The 22,306-nt window shown below is 47.8% G+C and overlaps 3 protein-coding genes and 1 non-coding gene across 5 annotated transcripts in view; 1 reads left to right on the top strand and 3 right to left on the bottom strand.

The window, feature by feature from the left end:
- Positions 1-11,770, bottom strand: part of SPRYD3 (SPRY domain containing 3) — an 80,035-nt gene extending 68,265 nt beyond the window's left edge. Inside the window, exons 1-3 of one of the 2 annotated variants that reach the window (XM_077483893.1) lie at positions 11,616-11,671; positions 7,929-7,976; positions 264-399 (exon numbers count right to left, since the gene is read on the bottom strand). In XM_077483893.1, coding sequence (XP_077340019.1) covers positions 264-391 — 128 coding nt within the window. In that variant the 5' untranslated portion in view covers positions 392-399; positions 7,929-7,976; positions 11,616-11,671. Of the gene's footprint in view, positions 1-263; positions 400-7,928; positions 7,977-11,615 lie in introns of both variants that reach the window. The other variant, XM_077483894.1, reaches the window with a different exon arrangement.
- On the bottom strand, positions 4,593-6,862 carry LOC143983797 (uncharacterized). The gene is made up of 2 exons (XM_077483887.1): positions 6,193-6,862; positions 4,593-6,086 (listed from the first exon to the last, which is right to left on the bottom strand). Exons 1-2 carry the CDS (start codon positions 6,389-6,391, stop codon positions 4,708-4,710), a joined length of 1,578 nt encoding a protein of 525 aa, XP_077340013.1. The 5' UTR covers positions 6,392-6,862; the 3' UTR covers positions 4,593-4,707.
- Positions 7,735-7,906, bottom strand: LOC143986317 (U1 spliceosomal RNA). The gene has a single exon (XR_013276503.1). It is a non-coding gene; the product is annotated as a U1 spliceosomal RNA (small nuclear RNA).
- Positions 11,771-12,042: 272 nt separating the features above from the next.
- Positions 12,043-22,306, top strand: part of LOC143983798 (sterol O-acyltransferase 2-like) — a 247,135-nt gene continuing 236,871 nt past the window's right edge. Inside the window, exon 1 of the mRNA XM_077483889.1 lies at positions 12,043-12,120. The gene's annotated coding sequence lies outside the window, so the exon portion shown is untranslated. The remainder of the gene's footprint in view (positions 12,121-22,306) is intronic.

Below are 22,306 nucleotides of genomic sequence, written 5' to 3'. Positions count from 1 at the left end.
AAACTTCAATCAGCTTGTTTTACCCTTTAAAAAGGCATAACTTTAATAAACATCCTTGGCACAAAGAGTTAAAGCCATAATAGGAGAAATAATTACGTATCTCCAGTAAGCAAAATCTCCTCAGCATTTTAAAGCATAAAAAAAAAAAAAGTGATGTCACATTCAATATTTTTTTTATGTGCACCAGTTTTTACTAATATCTCCTAGACAAGTGCAACAGCCCAAAGAAACAGGACACTGAAATGCCAAGGCCATTTCCTCACCTGAGGGTATCCCCGTCTACCATAATATGCTTGGCCCTCTCCTGGAAACGTACTGCCCGCACCTCGCGGATCTCTCGAATTCTCCGCCTCCAGTTCAGGAATCTGTAGTGAAGGTTCAGGTCATCCATGTCTTAGCCTAGGAAAAAAAAAAATATATATTTTTTTTAGAACAGACTGAACTTACCAGATTACCAATGGTGTATGGTAAGGCTGAAACAACTAATAGACATAATTATAAGAATTTGTGTCGCAATGTTTTGGGAAATTAAGTTAATTTAAAAAAATTAATAAATAAAACACTTTTCTTAAGCATACTGTCCCCAGTGCACTACAGCGTCATCATATGTATGGTGGTGATCAGGGACATTGACTGGTGACCGTATGAAAAAAGTAATTTTTTTTTAAATTACATTTTAATTTTCAATTTTATTTTTGCATATTGTGAGTAGAGCAGCACAATGTTACCATAGTAAGACTAATACTCTGGGGAGGTGATCAGGATGATTGCTTATAACAGTTAATACTACTGTTATAAACAACCATTTTTACTGAATGAGATGGATTCAGTGTTTACTACTGTTATTGGCCACAGCTAATCACATGGTGCAGATGAGCTGTGATTGGCCCTGTCTGCACCATGTGACCAATCATGGAGCTCAACACAAAAGTACACAATGAATGCGTTGAATGGAAGCCATCCATTGTGTACGATGGTTATGCAATCTGTTGAGATTAGTGTACCCGGCCAATGTGATTGCTGTGACCAATCTGTCATCCGCTGTGTCAGCTGTGTCCGTTGAGGCACATTCGAGACGCATGCTGGAAAGGACATCACATGACATGCAACCAGATCAAGAGCACCCCAGGGTGCGTTTACATGTTTTTTGAAATGACTTGTCCAAGGGACTAAATTGGGGTCCAACTCTACTTGATAAAAAAAATAATTTTAAACAAGCTCACATTTAAATAAGGTTTTAACATTGCCCCGTTTATCTCCTACCCACCTCCCTGCCTCTCTCCAGCACTGCACCCGGGGACTAGCAGGGTGTGGAAGAGACCTCGCAGTGTGACGAGCACCATTTGGGTTGTTGTCAGGAAAGGGGATTGGCAGGCACTCTTAACACTCAGAAGTGCATCTGCTAAATAGATGAGGCACAGCCCCAATGAAGGATAAAAAAAAATGACCAGTTACACTTACCGGTAACTGTGTTTCTGGGAAGTCTTCCAGGACGGCACCCTGAGAGATGACTGGTCCACCTGACAGGAAACACAATCAATCAAAGAGGTTAAAAGCCCCCGCCCCTCCCCGTGCTCCTCAGTTGTGACAAAGTATTGACCCACACCAGTGCACGAGAGTGAAGAAAACCACACCACACCACCACACTCTATACCTTAATTTAAACCTAAAGAGAACGGGTGGGAAGTAGGCCTGCCGTCCTGGAAGACTTCCCAGAAACACAGTTACCGGTAAGTGTAACTGGTCATTTTCTCAAGTCGTCTTCCAGGACGGCACCCTGAGAGAGGAGCAAGTAGCTCAGGCCTACCTTAGGGCGGGACAACCGCTTGCAGGACCTTCCTGCCAAATGCCAGATCCTGAGGGGACAGTAACTCCACCCTGTAATGCCTCAGGAAGGTGTTCTGGCTTGTCCATGTAGCGGCTCTACATATCTGCTCCACTGAAGCTCCGGCCCTTTCTGCCCAAGAGGTTGCCAGAGATCGCGTGGAATGAGCTTTCAGGTCCCTAGGAACTGCATTACCTGACTGCTCATAGGCTAAAGCAATGGCATGCTTAATCCATCTAGCTATGGATGCTTTGGAGGCTTGTTGGCCCTTCTTTTGGCCAGAAAAATTAACTAAAAGATGGCTGGACCTTCTAAACTCCTTAACTTTTTCTAAGTAGGATAATAAACAACGTCTGACGTCCAGACAGTGAAAAGAAATTTACCTCTCATTTTGGGGATTATTACAAAAGGAAGGTAGCACTACTTCTTGAGACCTATGGAACCTGGATGCTACCTTAGGGAGGTACAGGGGGTCCTGCCTAAGTATAACCCTGTCCTCAAATAAACGAAAGTATGGTTCCTTGACTGAAAAAGCCTGAATATCGCCTACTCTCCTGGCTGATGTAATAGCAAGCAGAAAGGCCAACTTAAAGGTGAGGATCCTGAGGGGGATCTGGTCTATTGGTTCAAAGGGGGGCCTTGTTAAGCCCTCTAACACCAAGGTAAGATCCCATGGTGGGAACCTAGACACCTGGACAGGGGACAACCTCTCTCTGACCAAAAGGAACCTCTTGATCAGAGGATCTAGTGCCAAGCGTCTCTCCAAAAAACAGGATAAGGCTGCGACCTGTGCCTTAAGTGTCTTGGTTGCCAACCCCTGCTCTGCTCCATCCTGGAGAAACTCCAGAATGGCCGGGATCTCTTGCTGTGAAGTCCCTCTCACCTGACACCAGCGAGAAAAAATCCCCCAGGTCTTAGCGTAAATACGCCTTGTGACCGGCTTCCTACTAAGGAGGAGAGTATCCACTACTCTGTCCGACAGGCCCTTCTCCCGCAGGTTCTGCCTTTCAAGAGCCAGGCCGTCAGCCTGAAGAAGCTGGGGTCTGGATGGCAAACTGGACCCTGAAGGAGAAGGTCGCGCCGAACAGGAAGGTGTAGAGGCGGGGCTATGGACCAACCCTGCAGGGCTGGAAACCAAGCTCTCTTGGGCCACCAAGGAGCTATCAGAATCAGGGCGCCTTCCGAGAGAAACAGCTTTTGAAGAACCCTCGGAATAAGCCCCAGGGGGGGGAAGGCATAGGCCAACCGGAAGTCCCAAACCTGGGCCAAGGCGTCTATCCCCTCTGAGCCCCCCTCTCGGGCAAGGGAAAAGAATCTCTTTACCCTTCTGTTCTTTCTGCGGGCGAACAGATCTATCTCTGGATCGCCGAACTGCCGACATACCAGGGAGAATACCTCTGGATTCAACTCCCATTCTCCCTGAAGAATCGGCTGACGACTGAGATAGTCTGCCTCTACATTCAGGGACCCCTTTATGTGGACTGCGGAAATGGAGATAATCCGATGCTCCGCCCAACCCATGATCTCTAAAGATAGAGCCAGTAGAGTTGGAGATCTGGTGCCCCCCTGATGATTGACAAATGCCACTGCCGTGGCGTTTTCTGATAGGACCTGAACTTCCTGGTCCTTGATCCTCCTTTCGAAAGCCTTTAATGCCTCCCCGATGGCCAAAAGTTCTCGAAAATTTGAGGATGTCTTTCTCTGACTCACGTCCCAGGAACCCTGGGCTGTTAGATCCTCCAGGTGGGCCCCCCACCCCCAGGAACTTGCGTCTGTTATCCTGAGCGGCTGAAGCTGACTCCAAAGGAGGCCCCCCTGAAGCCTCTGAGGGTGAAGCCACCAGTGAAGAGAATCCTTTACCTCGATCGGAATGGCCACTTCTACTTCTAGAGAAACCCCTTTCCTGTCCCAAGAGGAAAGGAGGAAGTGCTGGAGGGTCCTGGAGTGCAGCTGTGCCCAAGGAACTGCTGGGATAGCTGCCGTCATCAGGCCCAGCACCCTCATAATCCCTCTGTATGGAGATGTCTTTGCCTCTAACAGAGAAAGGACCGCTGAAATTATACCCTCTACCTTGCTCTGGGGTAGAACTAACTTCTGTTGCGCGGAATCCACCAGGAATCCCAGATACATTTTCGTCTGGGCCGGAATCAGTGAGGATTTTTCCTTGCTGATGATCCATCCCAGGGATTCTAAGGTCTCCACTACCCTGGCTAGATCCAAAAGGAGCTGATCCCGATTCTGATTGTAAATCAGAATGTCGTCCAAATAGGGAATCAGCGCTACTTCCTGGAGATGCAGGAAGGCCACTACTTCTGCCAGGATCTTTGTAAAAACCCTTGGACTGGATGCCAGCCCGAAGGGGAGGGCCGCAAACTGCCAATGCTGAACTCCCTCTGGAGAGGCAATTGCAAATCTTAGGAAGACCTGATGGTTCTGAAATATAGGGACGTGAAGGTAGGCGTCCTTTAAATCCAAGGTTACCATGAACACGTCCCTGAGAAGGTGTCTCCTGAGAGAATAAACACTCTCCATGCGGAACTTCTTGTACCGCAGGAAGACGTTGAGATGCCTTAGATTTATGATGAGGCGATATCTTCCTGAGGGCTTTGGTACCACAAATATGTGGGAGTAGAACCCCTGACCCTGCTGGCCCTCTGGAACAGGCACTATGACCTCCTGCCTGGCCAGTTCTTCTATATTCTGTAGGACTCCTGCTGCCTTGCCAGGATCCCTGGGAAGGTGGGTCAGGAGAAATTTGGAGGGAGGAGGGGGAAAGAAATTCTAACCTGTAACCCTCTTTTATGATCTGTAGAATATGGGGGCTCTGAGTGACCCTTTCCCACTGAGGGACAAAGTGGGAAAGCCTTCCCCCCACTGGAATGTCACTTGGAGGTCTTGTCGCTTGACTTCTGGCTGGAAAAGAGAATGCCTGACCTCTGCTTATCCTTCCCAGCCCCCCAACGTCTATTAGGGGAGACCTTTTTCTCCGAGAAGCGGTTCTTTGCCTGGGGGCCACGAAAAAACCTCTTCCTATCCCTCCTCGGTTTAGTAGGGAATTTCTTCCCCTTTTCGGTCGACCTAGCAAGGGCTTGGTCTAGGCCAGCACCAAAAAGGAGGGAACCCTCAAAAGGGAGGCCACATAGACGGGTCTTAGACGAGCCATCCCCGTCCCAAGTTTTAACCCATAGGGCTCGCCGAGCCGAGTTTAGTAAGGCAGCAGACTTGGCGGTTGTGCGCACCGTCTCCACGGCCGCATCCGCTAGGTATGCAACAGCGCTGCCTACGACCTCCAATGAATCTAAGACCTCCTTAGACTTGGAAGTCTGGGAGATGTGGTCTATCAGCTTAGAGATCCACATGTCCGCATTTCTAGCGATGCAGGCTGAGGCCAACGCGGGGCTCATAGCCGACGCGTTGGCCTCCCAGGCCCTGCGCAAAATAGTTTCTGCCCTCCGATCCATCTGATCCTTGATGTTCCCAGTGTCTTCAAAGGAAAGATCGGATTGTTTAGAAACTTGTGCCAGGGAGGCGTCTAGCCTAGGAGTCTTGAAAAACTTCTCCTCATCCTCCTCAGTAAAGGGGCATCTACGCTTCCATGTTTTGTACTTTAGGAGCCTCTTCTCCGGATCCTTCCACTCCCTTAAGATAATATCTTTGAGTGCAGGATGTACCGGAAGAACCCTGGTCTGTGGTTTAATTAAGCCCCTATACATTTTGTCTTGGGCAGAGACCTGTGCCGTGGGCTCCTGAATCCCTTCAGAAGCGTAAACCGCCCTCAGTAGTCCCTCCATGTCATCGGCTGAAAAGATATGCCTGCTAGACCTGGAGTCCTCCCCCTCATCCTCCTCCTGGCTGTCCAACACACCCTCGTCCGAGAATCCCTGCCCATGGGATTCGGACTCATCCTCCTCCTCTGAATCCTGAGACTGGAGATACCTTGGGTTGTCTGCCCGCCGTCTAGACCCCCTAGAGGAAGCGGAGCCCTCCTGGGAGGAGGCGTCCTTGCTGGTGTGAGCCTCTGAATCCCTAGACTTAAGGGAGGACTGAAAGGCTTTCAGAGTGGACAGCATCTCAGTTTGTACTGTGAGAAACTTCTCCATTATCTGAGAGGTTTCCTTCCCTGTCAGCTTCTGTATACATTTAAAGCAGAAGGGTTTAGGATGATCTGGGGGTAATCTAGCATTACAGTTTCCACAACGCTTAGAGCGGGTGGAAGATTTCACGGGACGGCTGGCAACCCCAAGGGCAGTGGCATCGTCCCCTGAAACAAAAACATACAGGCATTACAATACAGCACTGTACCACCCAGAGGAGAAGAGTTGGGGTACCCTCCCCCATCTAAACCTCCGGCGGCCGGTCGGACTCACCCCCTGTGGTCTCCTCCATGGCCATGGACCCTGCGGGTCTCTCCTCACGTTCCATGCTGCTGGCACCAGTGAGCTTCTTCGGACAGCTAACACAGGCGAAGGCAGCCGGTCTGTGGGAGAAGTGGGCGCCTGCTCCTCCTGGATTTATGTCCCCGATTTGGCAAATCAGCTGTGAGGCTGAGGCTGTGGTTACCTCCATGCTGATACGGCCACCCTTTTGCTGTAGACAGGAAATGACCCGAACTCTGAGCTCACTTCCTGTTCTGTGGAGGAAGTGATGTCATTCCTCCACCAAGCTCCAGGAAGATGGTGCCAAACCTCCCCAGAAAGCTGAGCACCTCTGCTGCAAAGGGGAGATACTGCCTCCAGCTGCACCAAGAACCCTCTGGATTGCTGGACCTGGAGTCTTCAGAGAGATACCCTGAGCCAAAAAGGGACACCAGGCTCCTTTTCTGCACGGCCACCGCACAGGTAAGGAGAGGAGAGGAAAATTGGCCCCTGAAGTTCTGGGTACACCACTGTACCCAGGGTCCTTCAGCGCTCAGGGGGGCTCTTCCAGTTTCTGCTGCCCCCCCTGAGGAAAATATAGGGGAACCCCCCAGGAAGGATGAGAACATCCTGCCAGACCTAGAGGCTTCCCAGGCATTAGGTCTGGTTCCCAGGGGGAGACCACCAGCCCCAGGCTTCGGGTCTAGGAAAAAATAACAAACGGTTTCGCTGTGGGGAAACACAATCAAAAAACTGAGGAGCACGGGGAGGGGCGGGGGCTTTTAACCTCTTTGATTGTGTTTCCTGTCAGGTGGACCAGTCATCTCTCAGGGTGCCGTCCTGGAAGACGACTTGAGAAAAATCCTTCAGGTTACACTAACACACAGAAGCGCTTGGGTGCTCAGGACAAGCGCATGCCGAGTTGCCAAATCAAGCCTCGGTGTCCGCTTAGTGAGGCTCCATTTACACCTTGGCATTGGAATTTGGGCAGAATCACTGCGATTCTGCCCACAATGTCAAAACACACTACAATAGCGAAACGCAGGTCCAGGTGCCATCATTTTCAATGGCACCTAAAACGTGGTGCTGTTGTGCCACAATTTTGGCACGGCAAATCGTAACGCCAGAAGCCGGTCACCCAAAAGAAGCATTTTAAGTGCCATTGAAAAAAAAATGCCACCTGAACCTGCATTTTGCGATCACGGGCAGAATTGCAGCGATTCTGCCGCAATCCCAAAATGCCCAGGTGTGAATGCAGCAGTCACGGGTCACACTGATGAAAATTGAATGCGGATCAGATGCAATGCAAAAGGCATAGATATGCATGGCATCTGAAAATACAATGCTTTCTTGCGATTTTGATCCTCAAAAAAAAAAAAAAAAAAAAAGAGTCCTGCGCGAATTTGGAGCAATGCTTTTCAAACCCGCACAGCATAGAGCAGTGATGGCGAACCTTGTCACCCCAGATGTTTTGGAACAACATTTCCCATGATGCTCATGCACTCTGCAGTGTAGTTGAGCATCACGGAAAAGGTAGATCCAAAATATCTGCAAGCTGAGTGATCAGTGGTAATTGAACGCTCAGTTCTCAGTATTAGAGGCCACATTCCTACAGATTCTTTTGCACGGAAATTGTAGGGGTCAGCACATCCGGCATGCAATGGATGAGCCTCGCCCTGGGAGAACCACCTTTGTGATCATGGTATCTCCCCTCCCAGGTAAGTATCGTACATATTGTTAAAACTGACCTTCTGGTAGATTTTGAAACAATTTTTTTTCTTTGAGTACAATTATACCTAAAGAAGAAAAAGAATGAAAGTCTACTTTAAAACCCATCTCCGAGTATAAAAAAAAAAAAAAAAAAAAAAAAATTATATATTATATATATATATACACATATACACACATACACACATACACTTTTTTATTTATTTATTGTTCACATCACAACATTTACCCAAGGATAACAATATTACTTTTAAGAAATAATCTAGAGTTAGAGCAGTAATGTCAAACGCCAACTCATTCAATCAGAAACCACTTTGTATTATCTGAAAAATATATATAAGGCGTTCTGTGAATGGTGGCTGTGCTGAGTGATTGACCCCCTGCGGTCAGTGTGCACAGATGAAGTCACTTTGCAGAAGGTATACCTACATACTCAGTTTTGTGGGACAAGCTTTTGGAGTGTGTTCCCTTCTTCAAAGACTTACCTGATCTGTTCAATGGTTTTAGACTTACCTGATCTGTTCAATGGTCAATGGTTTTACACAGAGCAGCCCCAATCTTTTTCAATGGCTCCTGCTGCTATTAATTTGTTCAATGTGGACAGTGACAGTGGCAGCGCTCATGCACATCGCTGGATCAGATCCGACTCAGGTAAAGATAAGTGGACGTTTTTTTCACCTTAACCAGTTCCTGACCGGCTCACGCGGATATACTGTGGTAGAATGGCTCTCCTGGGCAAAATACTATACCTTTGCCCAGGAGAGCCACCAGAGGGCCCAAAGCACAGCACACCAAAAATACATATCAGCCTAAACTGAGGAAAAATGTGGTGTTTTTTTGTTTTGTTTTTTAATTGGGATATTTACTATAGAAAAAAAGGTAAAAGATAGTGTTTTGTTTTTTTCTTCAAAATTGTCGCTCTTTTGTTTATAGCGCAAAAAATAAAAACCACAGAGGTTATCAAATACAATTTAGAGATTGTCCATAGCAACCAGAAAGTGTCCCTTTTTCAGTGTTTTAGGATTTGATTACATTATTGAATAATTTTTATTATTATTTATTATATTATAGACTTTAGCAGACATCCCGGGTATGATAGACTCTGGTTTGAACAGATTTAAGAGAGTTATCCTAAGAATTACAGGACTGCAATATAAAACGCCAAATTTCCATGCAAAATAATTGTTCCGCTTTCAGCGCCAGGGAGGTTAAAATGACACCGTGCCGTATTGTAAAAAAATGGCCTGGTCATTGAGCAGCCAAATCTTCCGGGGCTGAAGTGGTTAAAGAGAAAGTAAACTGATTTTTTTTTTTCTTCCCTGCAAAGTAAAGGCATAATGTGCTGGTATGCATCGTGGGAGGGCATTCCTTCAGAGCGCATGCCCCGACAACATCATCCATGCAGTATACAGTAAATGTCTCCTAAATAGCGCAAGATTAGGAGATATTTACAGTACCTATAGGTAAACCTTACCTATAGGTACAAATTATACAGGAAGCTTTACTTCCTCTATTGCATTCTATGCATTAATGTGAACAACCTTGAGGCTTTACAACCACTTGAAATCACTTGCCTACAGGGCACTTTCACCCCCTTTCTGCCCAGGTCAATATTCAGTTTTCAGCGCCGTCACACTTTGAATGACAATTATGCAGTTGTGCAACACTGTAGCCAAATGAACTTATCTTAAATACAGCTCTTTTGGTGGTAATGAATAGCTGGCTTTTTTATATAAAAAAAAAAAAAAAAAAAAAATTCTGTCAGAATATTTTTTAAATAAATATTTTTCTCTCCTTCACTGATATGTGATGATGAGCAGGCATTGACGGGCAAAGAATGGCGGCACTGTTGGGGCTGCACTAATAATCAGTGCCCTAATGATCTGTAGTCTCCCCTGTGAGAAAATGCCGCTGATTGGCTCTCCTCACACTGTCAGTATGAGGCGAGGAGAGCTGATTAACGGCACTTCTGTGTTTTCATGCAATTGGACCCAGCCAATCTCACATGGGTAAAGCGCTACGTCATCGGCTCTTTAACGAGATCAGGGTTGTGCCGTGTCCCAGAGATGCGTGCCACCAGGATTGTGCGATCACGGCGAGACTGGGCAAAGTCATATGACGTCGGCGCAGAATGAAAGTGCATCCCGCCCACTGTCATTTGTCCATACCAGGGACCTCCAAACTACGGTTCTCCAGCTGTTGCGGAACTACACATCCCATGAGACATTGTAAAACTCTGACATGACTAGGCATGATGGGAATTGTAGTTCCTGAACAACTGAAGGGCCATATTTTGGAGAGCCCTGGTCTATACGGCAGGTGGGTAGCAGTTAAGGTCCCAGTAGTACTAATCACTGTTTGGACCTTGAGAAAGGGGACACACCTCAAAAGCTCGTCCCGAAAAATCGTATGTTAGTACAAATAGAAAAATTATCAGAGAGCACTCGCTTGTTTCTGTCACAAGTGCACCAATACCAGCTCTCAGGCCGATATTCTGTACATTTAAAAAAAAATTTACACTTATTTTTAATCACTGTTATTGCTGTGACAAGGAATGTAAACATCCCTTGTGACAGTAATAGGCACTGACAGGTACTCTTTATGGAGGGATCTGGGGTCTATAAGACCCCTCCTCTGCAATTTAAAGTATTCAAAACTTCAAGATCAGCGTTTTTGAAGATGGCAGTAATCCGGGAAGTGATGTCATGACAACGCTTCCGGGTTACTAGATTAGAGACCTGAACGAAGCATCGGCTTTGTCCGGTGTCCTATCACATTGTGTCCCCCATTGGATAGTGTCTGCTGTGTACTGCGCTTGTGCATTACACAGGACACACAGATTCCAAAAATAGCCGAAGATGAACGATCCAAGTTGACATAGCGTTGGAATAAAAAGAGCCGAGCATAGCGGGGCCATGCCCGAAGCGTGGCGAGCGGCCCTCTAATATTTGCAGCCCTACGTCCACTTGGATGGTGGGGCTACCACCTCGACTCACGGCGCAGGCGCCATTCATCTTCAGAGATTTTCCGAATCTCCTTCTGCTCCGCACTGCTCAGTACGCGGCGGACACTATCCGATGGATGGACGCTATATGCCAGAACACCGGGTCTCCGGCGGACTTGTTGGCTGGATGGGGGGGGCCTCAGGCTGCTTGTAATAACAGCTGAGCGCCATCAGTTATTACAATAAAGCTGACCCTCCGCTCTGAAGAACGGCCTGGAGTCGCATGCATCACCCCAGTACAATAGCGGTAATAATCATGTACTTCCAAAAAAGTCGTGATCCTCCGCACCGATTAATCGGTCGATCCCTAATAGTCATACGAGGCATTCCCCTGTACAAGAGCTGAGGGGAGGGTGCCAGTGTGAAGGATGAGATGGATGCTGGGAATATAACATATACAGACCTCCTGGTTGTGTGATGGAGGATGTGGGAGTGAGTATGAGGAGATGACAGGAGCACACATCTGATTACCACCATCCTCACATCCCCGATTATAATAAAGGATCTGTCCGCAGTACACACACCCAGCAATGACAGGTCCGCTTCACATGTGCTGAGCTCCCCCCTCAGACAGGGTCCTATACTATATAATGGACACTCTCCTCACCCCATAGGGGAAGAGAACACTCTGCTCTCACTCACCCCCTGCTATGGCTCCCGGGCTCTCTCCCTATCCTTCTCCCCACATCACAGACCCGCTTACCTTCCGCCATGGATACCATCAGTGACTTCTCCAGCCTGGGAGCCTTCTGTCCAATCACCGCTCCGCTCCCGAAACATCGGCCAGTCAACAGTCTCCATTGTGAAAGACACACGTGTGCAGCCAATCAAAGGAAAGATATTAGCTCAGCAGGCGGGAAATAACTTTTTACCGCAACTCGTTCTAGAGCGCCAATAGGCCGGACTCCTTGACGTCTTCGATGCGGTAGCCATATTGTTGGAGATTTTTATCCCGCTTCGGGTAAACCGCGGGCTTTAGAAAAATGGCCGGAGGCCTGAAGCTTCCCTGTGCCATGGAGACATTTTAGGGACGGTTTTGCAGTCACTCGGGGTCGGTCAGAGGGTGGACGTTGTGACGCTAGTGGTGATGTACACCAGAACAGCGTGTCAGGTGGGCGGGGAGGGATGTCCAGGGTGTGAGTCACATCTGTGATCGGTCTGACTGGATTTATGGTTATGGCCGCTCACTTCCTATCAATAGACTGTAGGTGAGTTCGCCCAGGTGTTCACGTCACAACGAGACTTTATTCTATACCCAGGGCCCTTCTAAGAGGAGCAATTGATAAATGTTTTTGAAGACTTTAAAGTGGTTGTAAACTTGCAAACTTACAACACACTTTGACCTACAGGTAAGCCTAGATTAAGGCTTACCTGTAGGTCTAAGAAATAGCTCGTAAACCTACACGTTTAGGAGATATTTGCCGAAAGACAGGCACCGCTGTCTAAGGCGCACACTGAGCACGGCGATATGCCACGCGTGGCGGCTCCCGTGCGCATGCGTGGGAGTGACGTCATCGTGGCTTCGCCGAATGACAGCGGGGGACCAGTGAGACCTACCGAAAAGATGGATGCGCCGGACTACAGGGGACAGCGGTGACTTTGCTGGCTCCTGTGTCACATAAGTGACACATAATGGACTACTATGCGATGCATAGTAGTCCATTATGCTTTACCTTTGCAGGGAATGAAAGAGGAAGTAAACTCATCAGGGTTTACTTCCTCTTTAAATACAGAGCCTCCGAATATCCTCCCTATGTCCTCAGTCACTCCGCTCTACATAGGGTAGGGAGGAGATTCGGAGGCTCTGCTTTTATTATGAAGCCGTGAAAAAACGATTGAATCTCAATTGCGCAAACTCCGCGCCATGTGACAAAATACAAATGATAAAACAAAAAAAGGCTGCACCCTATCTAAGTGAGGTGGAAGAAAAAACACACCCTCCTGAATGGTGAAAAACAATGATTTACGGGCACCCTTAACCACTTGCTAAGGCTCAGTTCACACAGGGGCGACAGCGATCCGACTTCAGGTCGCCCCTAGTCGCCTCAGGTCGGACAACATTTAAAAATCAATGTAAGTGAATGAGAGCCGTCTTAATGCACGCTACTGAAGTCGCCTCCGACTTCAAAAGAAGTTCCTGTACTACTTCAATCCGACTTGTAGGCGACTTGTACCCATTGATTTCAATGGAGGTCGCCTCCAAGTCGGATCTCTGTCTATACGGAGGAGACTTTGACAGAATTATTAGCTCTGAAGGGGGAACTCCACGCCAAATTTCTGAAAAAAATTTGGTGTGGGTCCCCCCTCCGAGAGCATACCAGGCCCTTAGGTCTGGTATGGATTCCAAGGGGAACCCCCTACGCCGAAAAAACGGCGTGGGGGTCCCCCCAGATCCACACCAGACCCTTATCTGAGCACGCTACCCGGCCGGCCAGGAAAGGGGGTGAGGACGAGCGGGCGCCCCCCCCCCCCTCCTGAGCCGTACCAGGCCGCGTGCCCTTAACATGGGGGGTGCCTTGGGGGAGGGGGAGCGTGCGCCCCCCCACCCCAAAGCACCTTGTCCCCATGTTGATGAGGACAAGGGCCTCTTCCCGACAACCCTGGCCGTTGGTTGTCGGGGTCTGCGGGCGGGGGGCTTATCGGAATCCGGGAGCCCCGTTTAATAAGGGGGCCCCCGGATACCGGCCCCCCACCCTATGTGAATGAGTATGGGGTACAATATACCCCTACCCATTCACCTGTAAAATAAAGTACAAAAAAAAACACAACACACAAGATAAAATAGTTTATTGCACAGCTCCGGGGGTCTTCCGTCTTCAGGGGTCTTCTCGCCGGACTCCTCCGCTATCTTCTTATAGCTATTTTGCTAGTGGAGGAGCCTGGCATTCTTCGTCGCCGCGGCCTCTTCTTCCGACTTCGGGGGTCTTGTCCCCCTCTTCGGTTCTTCTGCCGGGCCACCGCGCCTTCTTATAGCTCTTTTACAGGCGGTAGCCCAGTCTTCTGTCGTAAAAGAGCTATAAGAAGGCGCGGTGGCCCGGCAGAAGAACCGAAGAGGGGGACAAGACCCCCGAAGTCGGAAGAAGAGGCCGCGGCGACGAAGAATGCCAGGCTCCTCCACTAGCAAAATAGCTATAAGAAGATAGCGGAGGAGTCCGGCGAGAAGACCCCCGAAGACGGAAGACCCCCAGAGCTGTGCAATAAACTATTTTATCTTGTGTGTTGTGTTTTTTTTTGTACTTTATTTTACAGGTGAATGGGTAGGGGTACATTGTACCCCATACTCATTCACATAGGGTGGGGGGCCGGTATCCGGGGGCCCCCTTATTAAAGGGGGCTCCCGGATTCCGATAAGCCCCCCGCCCGCAGACACCGACAACCAACGGCCAGGGTTGTCGGGAAGAGGCCCTTGTCCTCATCAACATGGGGACAAGGTGCTTTGGGGTGGGGGGGCCGCACGCCCCCCCTCCCCAAAGGCACCCCCCCATGTTGAGGGCACGCGGCCTGGTACGGCTCAGGAGGGGGGGGCCGTCCGCTCGTCCCCACCCCCTTTCCTGGCCGGCCGGGCAGCGTGCTCGGATAAGGGTCTGGTGTGGATCTGGGGGGGACCCTCACGCCGTTTTTTCGGCGTAGGGGGTTCCCCTTGGAATCCATACCAGACCTAAGGTCCTGGTATGCTCTCTGAGGGGGAACCCACGCCAAATTTTTTTCAGAAATTTGGCGTGGAGTTCCCCCTTCAGAGCTCATTCTCTGATTGGCCACGGCAAAAGTCGCCTGGCCTGGGGCGACTTGTCGTGTCTAAAAGTCGTGTTCAAGTCGTCTCCAAGTTGCCTCACAAAGTCGTCCTGAAGTCGTGTCGCCCCTGTGTGAACCGAGCCTTACTGGGCACTTAAACACCCTTCCTGCCCAGACCACTTTTCAGCTTTCAGTGCTCTCACACTTTGAATGACAATTACTCAGTCATGCAACACTGTACCCAAATGAATTTTTTGTCCTTTTTTTTCCCACAAATAGAGCTTTCTTTTGGTGGTATTTGATCACCTCTGGGGTTTTTATTTTTTGCGCTATAAATCAAAAAAAAGACCGAAAATTTTGAAAAAAAACGCATATTTCTTTGTTTCTGTGACAGAATTATGCAAATTATTAATTTTTCTTCATAAATTTTGGCCACAATTTATACTGCTACATATCTTTGGTAAAAATAACCCAAATTAGTGGATATTATTTGGTCTTTGTGAAAGTTAGAGAGTCTACAAGCTGTGGTGCGAATCGCACAAAATTGATCACATCTGATGTACTGGTGGCCTATCTCGCTTCTTGTGACCCGAACAAGTCAGGAAAGTACAAATACCCCCCAAATGACCCCTTTTTGGAAAGTAGACATTCCAAGGTATTTAGTAAGAGGCATAGTGAGCTTTTTGATGTTGTCATTTTTTTCCGACAATTCTTTGCAAAATTAAGATTTTTCATTTATTTATTTTTTCTCCACAAAATTGTCATTGTAATAGGATATTTCTCTCACGTGGCATGTGTATACCACAAATGACACCCCCCAAAAAAATCTGCTACTCCTCCTGAGTATTACAATACCACATGTGTGGGACTTTTTCACAGCCTGGCCACATAGAATGGCCCAACATGCAGGTAGCGCCATCATGTGTTCTAGGAACATAAATTACACATCTAACTTGTTGACTATTTATTACACTTTTGAAGCACCAGGACAATGACACGTTACACTGATGACAGATGGCACTGATACGTGGCAATGATGACACTTATACGTGGCACTGATGACACGTGGCACTGATGACAGATGGCACTAATATGTGGCACTGATGACAGATGGCACTAATATGTGGCACTGATGACACGTGGCACTTATATGTGGCACTGATGACACGTGGCACTAATACGTTGCACTGAAGACACGTGGCACTAATACATGGCACTGATGACAGATGGCACTAATACGTGGCACTAATACGTGCCACCGATGACAGATGGCACTAATACATGGCACTGATGACGCGTGACACTGATGACAGATGGCACTGATAAGTGGCATTGATGACACGTGACACTGACAACAGATGGCACGTGACATTGACAGGTGGCACTGATGACAAATGGCACTGATATGTGGCACTGATGACAGATGGCACTATGTGGCACTGATGACACGTGGCACTGATGACAGATGGCACTTATACGTGGCACTGATGACAGATGGCACTGGGGACAAATGGCACTGACAACAGGTGGCACTGGGGGCAGGTAGCACTGGGGTGGATGGCACTGGGGGCAGGTAGCACTGTGGTGGATGGCACTGGGGCGGATGGCACTGCTGGGGGAGGATGGCACTGCTGGGGGAGGATGGCACTTTTTTTTTTTCAACTCAAGGCAGAACGGCTGCTGCTGCAGCCGTTCATCTCTCCCCTCTCACACTGTCTGTGTGAGGAGGGAGAGCGGCGCTGAGAGATGATCTCATATGTTTACATATGAGATCATCTCCCATTGGACACGCCGATCACGCTGTAAACGGCCGCTGTGATTGGCCGTTTACAGCGATCTGTGTTTGCCTGTCCCCGGGGGACACGGCGAACACAGAACTTCCACGATGCGCGCCCGCGGCGGCGCGCATAGCGGAAGTAAACATTAGGACGTCCAGGGACGGCCTCCCGGACGAACGCGCCTGCTCTACGGCCGTCATTCGGCTATAGGGCGGGCGCGAGGTGGTTAATAAATTACTCTAATAATGTAAATTACCTGCGACAAATGAACACTCAAAATGAATACACAATATGAAGTGACATCAATAATAATAAGTCTTATAATCATGATCCGGTGACCATATAAAAATTCTACACAGACTAATTAATCAAAGTCCCATAAATGTGTCTTTCCAGCTTCTTTGATGAATAATCTCAGATCCACCAAGTGCAAAGAATCTTGTAAACTGTGATAAAACAGCAGATCCAAAAGGCTTGCGAATACCTCCACCGAGAAACAGCACCACCCACTCGTGAAAATGCAAATTCAAACTGCTTACCAGATTTGTTTGACCACTTTAATTAAAAAGTAAGTCAAACAGCGCCTGTACAGGTAGATGCCTGTTCATATGAATGTTGGTACAAATAGCACAGGATAGTACGTCCCCCTTCACAAACTCAGGCGGTATATAAAAAAAGAGCACAAAAGATTTTTTTTACTTTATCTCTTTATTGATTTCTTTTCACTTTTAACAATACAACAAAACTTACAACATTATCATACAGACTTGGATAAGAACAATAAAAATTCCACACAACCCTTTTACTCCTTCCCATTCTCTACCTTCATCCATCCTACCCAATCACACCAACATTCTCCTTACACTATTTCCCTAACCAGCCACCCTTCCACTTAGGTATAGATGAATGAATGAATGAATGAATGACTTGTATAGCGCTACCTATACGAACTGAATCGCCTCAGGGCGCTTTTTCGATACCATTGTTCATTTTCTCACACCACATCTTCCAGATCTTATTGAACTTTTTTATACCTCCCTGTCTTATATATACTGCCCTTTCCTTAAGGACCACCCCATTCATATTCCGGATTTTTAATAAAAAAATATATAAAACAAACAGCCAAATGGCTTCTTACATTGTCGTGTGCCTGACCCGGCACTGGGGCTGCTCGTCTTCAAAACACACACTCCGATCGGTATAGTGTATCCCTTCCCTAATGGTTGGTATGGCGTGCGTTCCAGGCCATCAGACCGACAACCAGATAGCCGGATATGGCGTCAGAGGCATGACCAGGTTTCGCCAAATGGTTCACAAAATATCATAATATTTGTTGCACAATTTGTCCCATAGGAATGAATGGCGAAATGTTCAAAACTAGAGTGGGAGGTGACAAAAGCTGACAACCCCATGATAAGCCAAAACATTATGACCACAGATAAATAATTTATGATCACCCCATGGAAAAAAAAATGAAAAAAAAACATTTTTGGAAAAAAAAGTTTAAATTTTTTTTTGGAAAAAAAAAATTAAATATTTAAAAAAAAAAAAAAAATTATTATTGAAAAAAATCGTTTAAAAAAATGTTTTGAAAAAAAAAATGTTTTATTTTTTTGAAAAAAATAATCATTGTTCAAAAAAATAAATAGTTTTAAAAAAAAGATAGTTTTTGAAAAAAATGTTCAGCTCTTTCAGCTAATGATAGGGCTTCTTCAACCTTTTTACCACTATTTATACTTTTTAACCACTTAACAACCGGCCCATAGCTGAATGACGGCTACAGGGCGGTTGTTTAACTCTGGGAGGCCGTCATATGATGTCCTCCCAGAATTCCACTCTCGCGCGCCCCCTCGAGAGCATTCGTGACCGCCGGGTCCTGCGGATCACGGTAAACGGCCGCTCATCGTGGCAGTTTACCACGTGATCGCTCCGTCAAATGACGGAGTGATCACTTGTAAACAAACCAGTGTCATGTTATGACACCGGTTCCTCCCTCCCCCTCTCTGTACCGATGGGTACAGCGGAGGGGGCAGAGATCGGTGTCAGCAGCGCTGTGGGCTGCATCTGCAATGCCCACATCGCTGCTCACCGAAATTTAACCCCTCAATTCCCTGCCAATACTCTGCAATACCAGCCAATACTCTGCAATGCCAGCTAATACATTGCAATACCCGCCAATACTCTGCAATACCCGCCAATACTCTGCAATACCCGCCAATACTCTGCAATACCAGCTAATACTCTGCAATACCCGCCAATACTCTGCAATACCAGCTAATACTCTGCAATACCAGCTAATACTCTGCAGTACCCTTGTCACGAGAATCCTGGCAGCAGTGGTCAGTCCGGACCTTCCGCCGCGCGTCCGCGGGTGTGTGTGCGCTCATTGGCGCCAGGCGGGCTATTTAACTCAGTTGATCACATCCAGTTCTTGCTGTCTGATCTACAGCGTGCGAGTACCCTGATTCTGAGAAACTGCCTTCTGTGACCTGTTGACCCGGCTTGTTTACTTACTGCTCCTGCTATCTGCCTGCATCTGACCCCGGCCTGCCTGACCTCCCCTCTGCTTGATCCTTCGGTGCCTTGCTGCCTGCCTGTTTACCGGACCGGCTCGTCCGACCATCCACCTGCTTGATCCTTGGTACCTTTGCTGACCGTCTGACCTCCGACCCGGCTTGTCTGACTGCTCTGCTTCCAGCCTCCTGTTCCAGGTCCCGTCTGCTGCTCTACCTCCAGTAGTGGTTCCAGCACCTGCCTGAAGTCCTGCCTCTGCCAGAGTTCCTGCATTGGTGTCCTGGTCCAGCCTCTCTGCCTGCCGCTCTGCTTCAGCTTCCTGCACCTGCCTGCTGATCCTGTTTCCCCCTGATTCCAGTCATTCCCTGATCCAGCCGTTGATCCTGCCAGACACTCGTGCCCCTCTTGACTCTTGTGTTACCTGTATACACTACCAGGGCTCTTGAGTCGGAGCCGCAAGAGAGGTCTCCTCCTGCAAGTCGGGCTCTACCACCAGGTACGTGACAGTATCAGACAGCCATGTCCGAGCCCGCGCAGGGAGCCTCTCCCATGGACGAACTTTGTTTGCATCTGGCTGGCCTCACCCAGGCTGTTAAGAGTCTCCAGGAGGGAGACACTCGTTTGGAGGAAATGGCCCAAGCTCTTACTTCACCCACAACGGCTCAGGGGCCTCTTCCATCCGCTGCCGTCTCCAGCACCTCTTCTCCGACAGTGGTAATGTTGCCTCCCGAACCCAGGGTTCCCACGCCTGAAAAGTTTTCTGGAGAGCGAAGTAAATTCAGAGCATTCCGGAACTCTTGTGAACTGTACTTTGCCCTACAGCCTCGCACCTTCTCACTTGAGGCCAACAAGGTGGGATTTGTGGTGTCCTTGCTCCTGGGAGATCCTCAAGCTTGGGCTCATCGTTTGCTGGAACAGAAAGCAGAGGTCCTAACCAACCTGACCACCTTCTTTCATACGATGGTCCAGCTCTACTAGGACCCTCAACTCTCCGCCACGGCCGAAGCCGCTCTGCATACCCTTCAACATGGGTGTAGGGCCGCTGAGGACTATGTCGCTGAGTTTCGCCGTTGGAGTACAGATACGGACTGGAATGATGCGGCCCTTCGTTACCAGTTTCGTATGGGGCTCTCAGACCCACTGAAAGATGAACTGGCTCGTGTGGGAGTCCCACAAACTCTGGATGCCCTGATTAATCTGGCCATTCAAATTGATCGACGGCTGAGGGAGCGAAGAGCTGAAAGAGGTGCTGGGTCTACTCGTCCCTCCTGGATGCTGCCTCGGGTACCTAACTACTCTCATCCGGCTCCCACTCCTAGTCCTGTTCCAGCACCTGATACTTCCGAACCTATGCAGCTCAGAGTCCTTCGCCCTACTCTCACGATGGAGGAACGCCAACGTCGTCGGGTCAACAACTTGTGCCTTTACTGCGGGGAACCTGGGCACTATGTCAGGAACTGTCCTGCCAAGCTCCATAAGTGCATGTCTGTCTCGTCTGGCTCTACTACTGCTTGGCTTAAGACCTCTTCTCACCTCGCCCTTTCTGTCTCGTTGCAGCTCCCAGGAAGGACTTTGCAGGTCCCAGCTATCATTGACTCGGGGGCTTGTAGCTGTTTCATGGACTCTTCTTTTGCCAGTAAACACCAAATCCCTTTGCTGTACAAGGCTCAAGGACTCTCTATCCATCTGGCCGATGGCTCAACAATACAATCTGGACCTGTTACGCAAGAGACTACCCCCCTTTCAGTTTCTGTCTCCAATCTGCATCAGGAACTGCTTCGCTTGGACATTATCCCATCTCCTTTGTTTCCAATCATCCTTGGCATGCCATGGTTGCAGGCCCATAACCCTGCTATAAACTGGGTGACCGGGGAGATCACATTTTTCTCTCCTTATTGCCAGCAGTACTGTCTCCTGAAGAATCCTGGCGAATCCTCTGCCTTACTATGTCTGGACTCTGATTCTGAGCTTCGCCAAGCAGTTCCTGAAGTATATCATGACTACCTAGACGTCTTCAGTAAGAAGGGGGCGGAAACTCTGCCGCCCCATCGGGCATATGACTGCCCCATTGAACTCCTTCCCAGGGCTGAAATTCCCTTTGGCAGGATCTTTCCACTGACCGAACTGGAACAGGAGACTCTGAAAATGTACATAGACGAAAACTTGAAGAAAGGCTTCATTCGACCCTCCACTTCCCCAGCGGGTGCAGGCATCTTCTTTGTGGAAAAGAAAGACCATACCCTCCGGCCCTGTGTTGACTACAGAGAGTTAAATAAGATAACAGTAAAGAATCAATATAGTAAGTTAGAGTATCCCCGCGCTGTCGTCAAGGGCCTAAACTATTTGTAAGGGTAGGTTGCAGCAAACCACTGGCAGGGGTATAAACCCTAACCCCCAGATAATATATATAAAAATCAAACAAATGGTGTTGCGCTACCTGAACTAAATATAATTAAAGTGCTTATGCTTATAGTGGCAGTATTATTAAGTGATAAAAGATAATGGTAGATATTAGTGCACTACCTAAAAACGTATGACTAAACTATACTAAATTAGAATAAAAGTGCTTTGTGCTTATATGAAAAACAATAGTGTTGAATGAGTGACCCACTCCCGGGAGCAGTGTCTCCTTCTTATTAAGTAATAAATTATTCCTTTTAAATAAATATGTGATAATGAAAAATATAAAATTATGCACAATTATAATATGGAAAAATCCAAGGGTTGTGAAGTTTTTCCAACAAATTAATCCTTGAATAATCAAGTGAAAGGGATATCCTGTCTGTTGCAACTCATATGTCAAGAATATCATGTGCTTTACATAAACATGAATATCTCCAAACAGAGTACATAGAATAATTTCCCTTATATTAAAACGTGCAACACACAATGCATGCTTGAACAAGAAAGCTATGTAAATAAAGTCTTTAGTGAAATAAAATGGAAAATTTATATCAAATACTTACCGTAATTTTCCTTTCCTGATGGACTCCATGGCAGCCTACGTATGGGTTAATCCCCGCCTCTCATACCTCATAGGACCCCACTCCCATAAATCTTTGCTTCTAGCCAGAGACTGTGTTCCGTAACTTAGCCTACTCCAGCAAACGGGAGGGAACTCCTGCTGCCATGGAGTCCATCAGGAAAGGAAAATTACGGTAAGTATTTGATATAAATTTTCCATTTTCCTGACAGACTCCATGGCAGCCTACGTATGGGAAATAACTAGCCATACACACCCGGGTGGGCAATTGCTGGTCAACGAAAAAAAGGTTTAATTGGCACCGTCAACAGATAAGACATTCAAACCAAAATTAACCGAAGACAAGGACGCTGGTTCTACACAACAGTGCGTCATAAATGTATTGAT

The sequence above is a fragment of the Lithobates pipiens genome, unplaced genomic scaffold, assembly GCF_037356315.1.
Source record: "Lithobates pipiens isolate NorthernLeopardFrog02 unplaced genomic scaffold, aLitPip1_a1.2 Scaffold_16, whole genome shotgun sequence".
Classification (NCBI taxonomy): Eukaryota; Metazoa; Chordata; class Amphibia; order Anura; family Ranidae; genus Lithobates; species Lithobates pipiens.
Note: the sequence above shows the minus strand (reverse complement) of the source record. Positions and strands in the feature narration are given on the sequence as shown.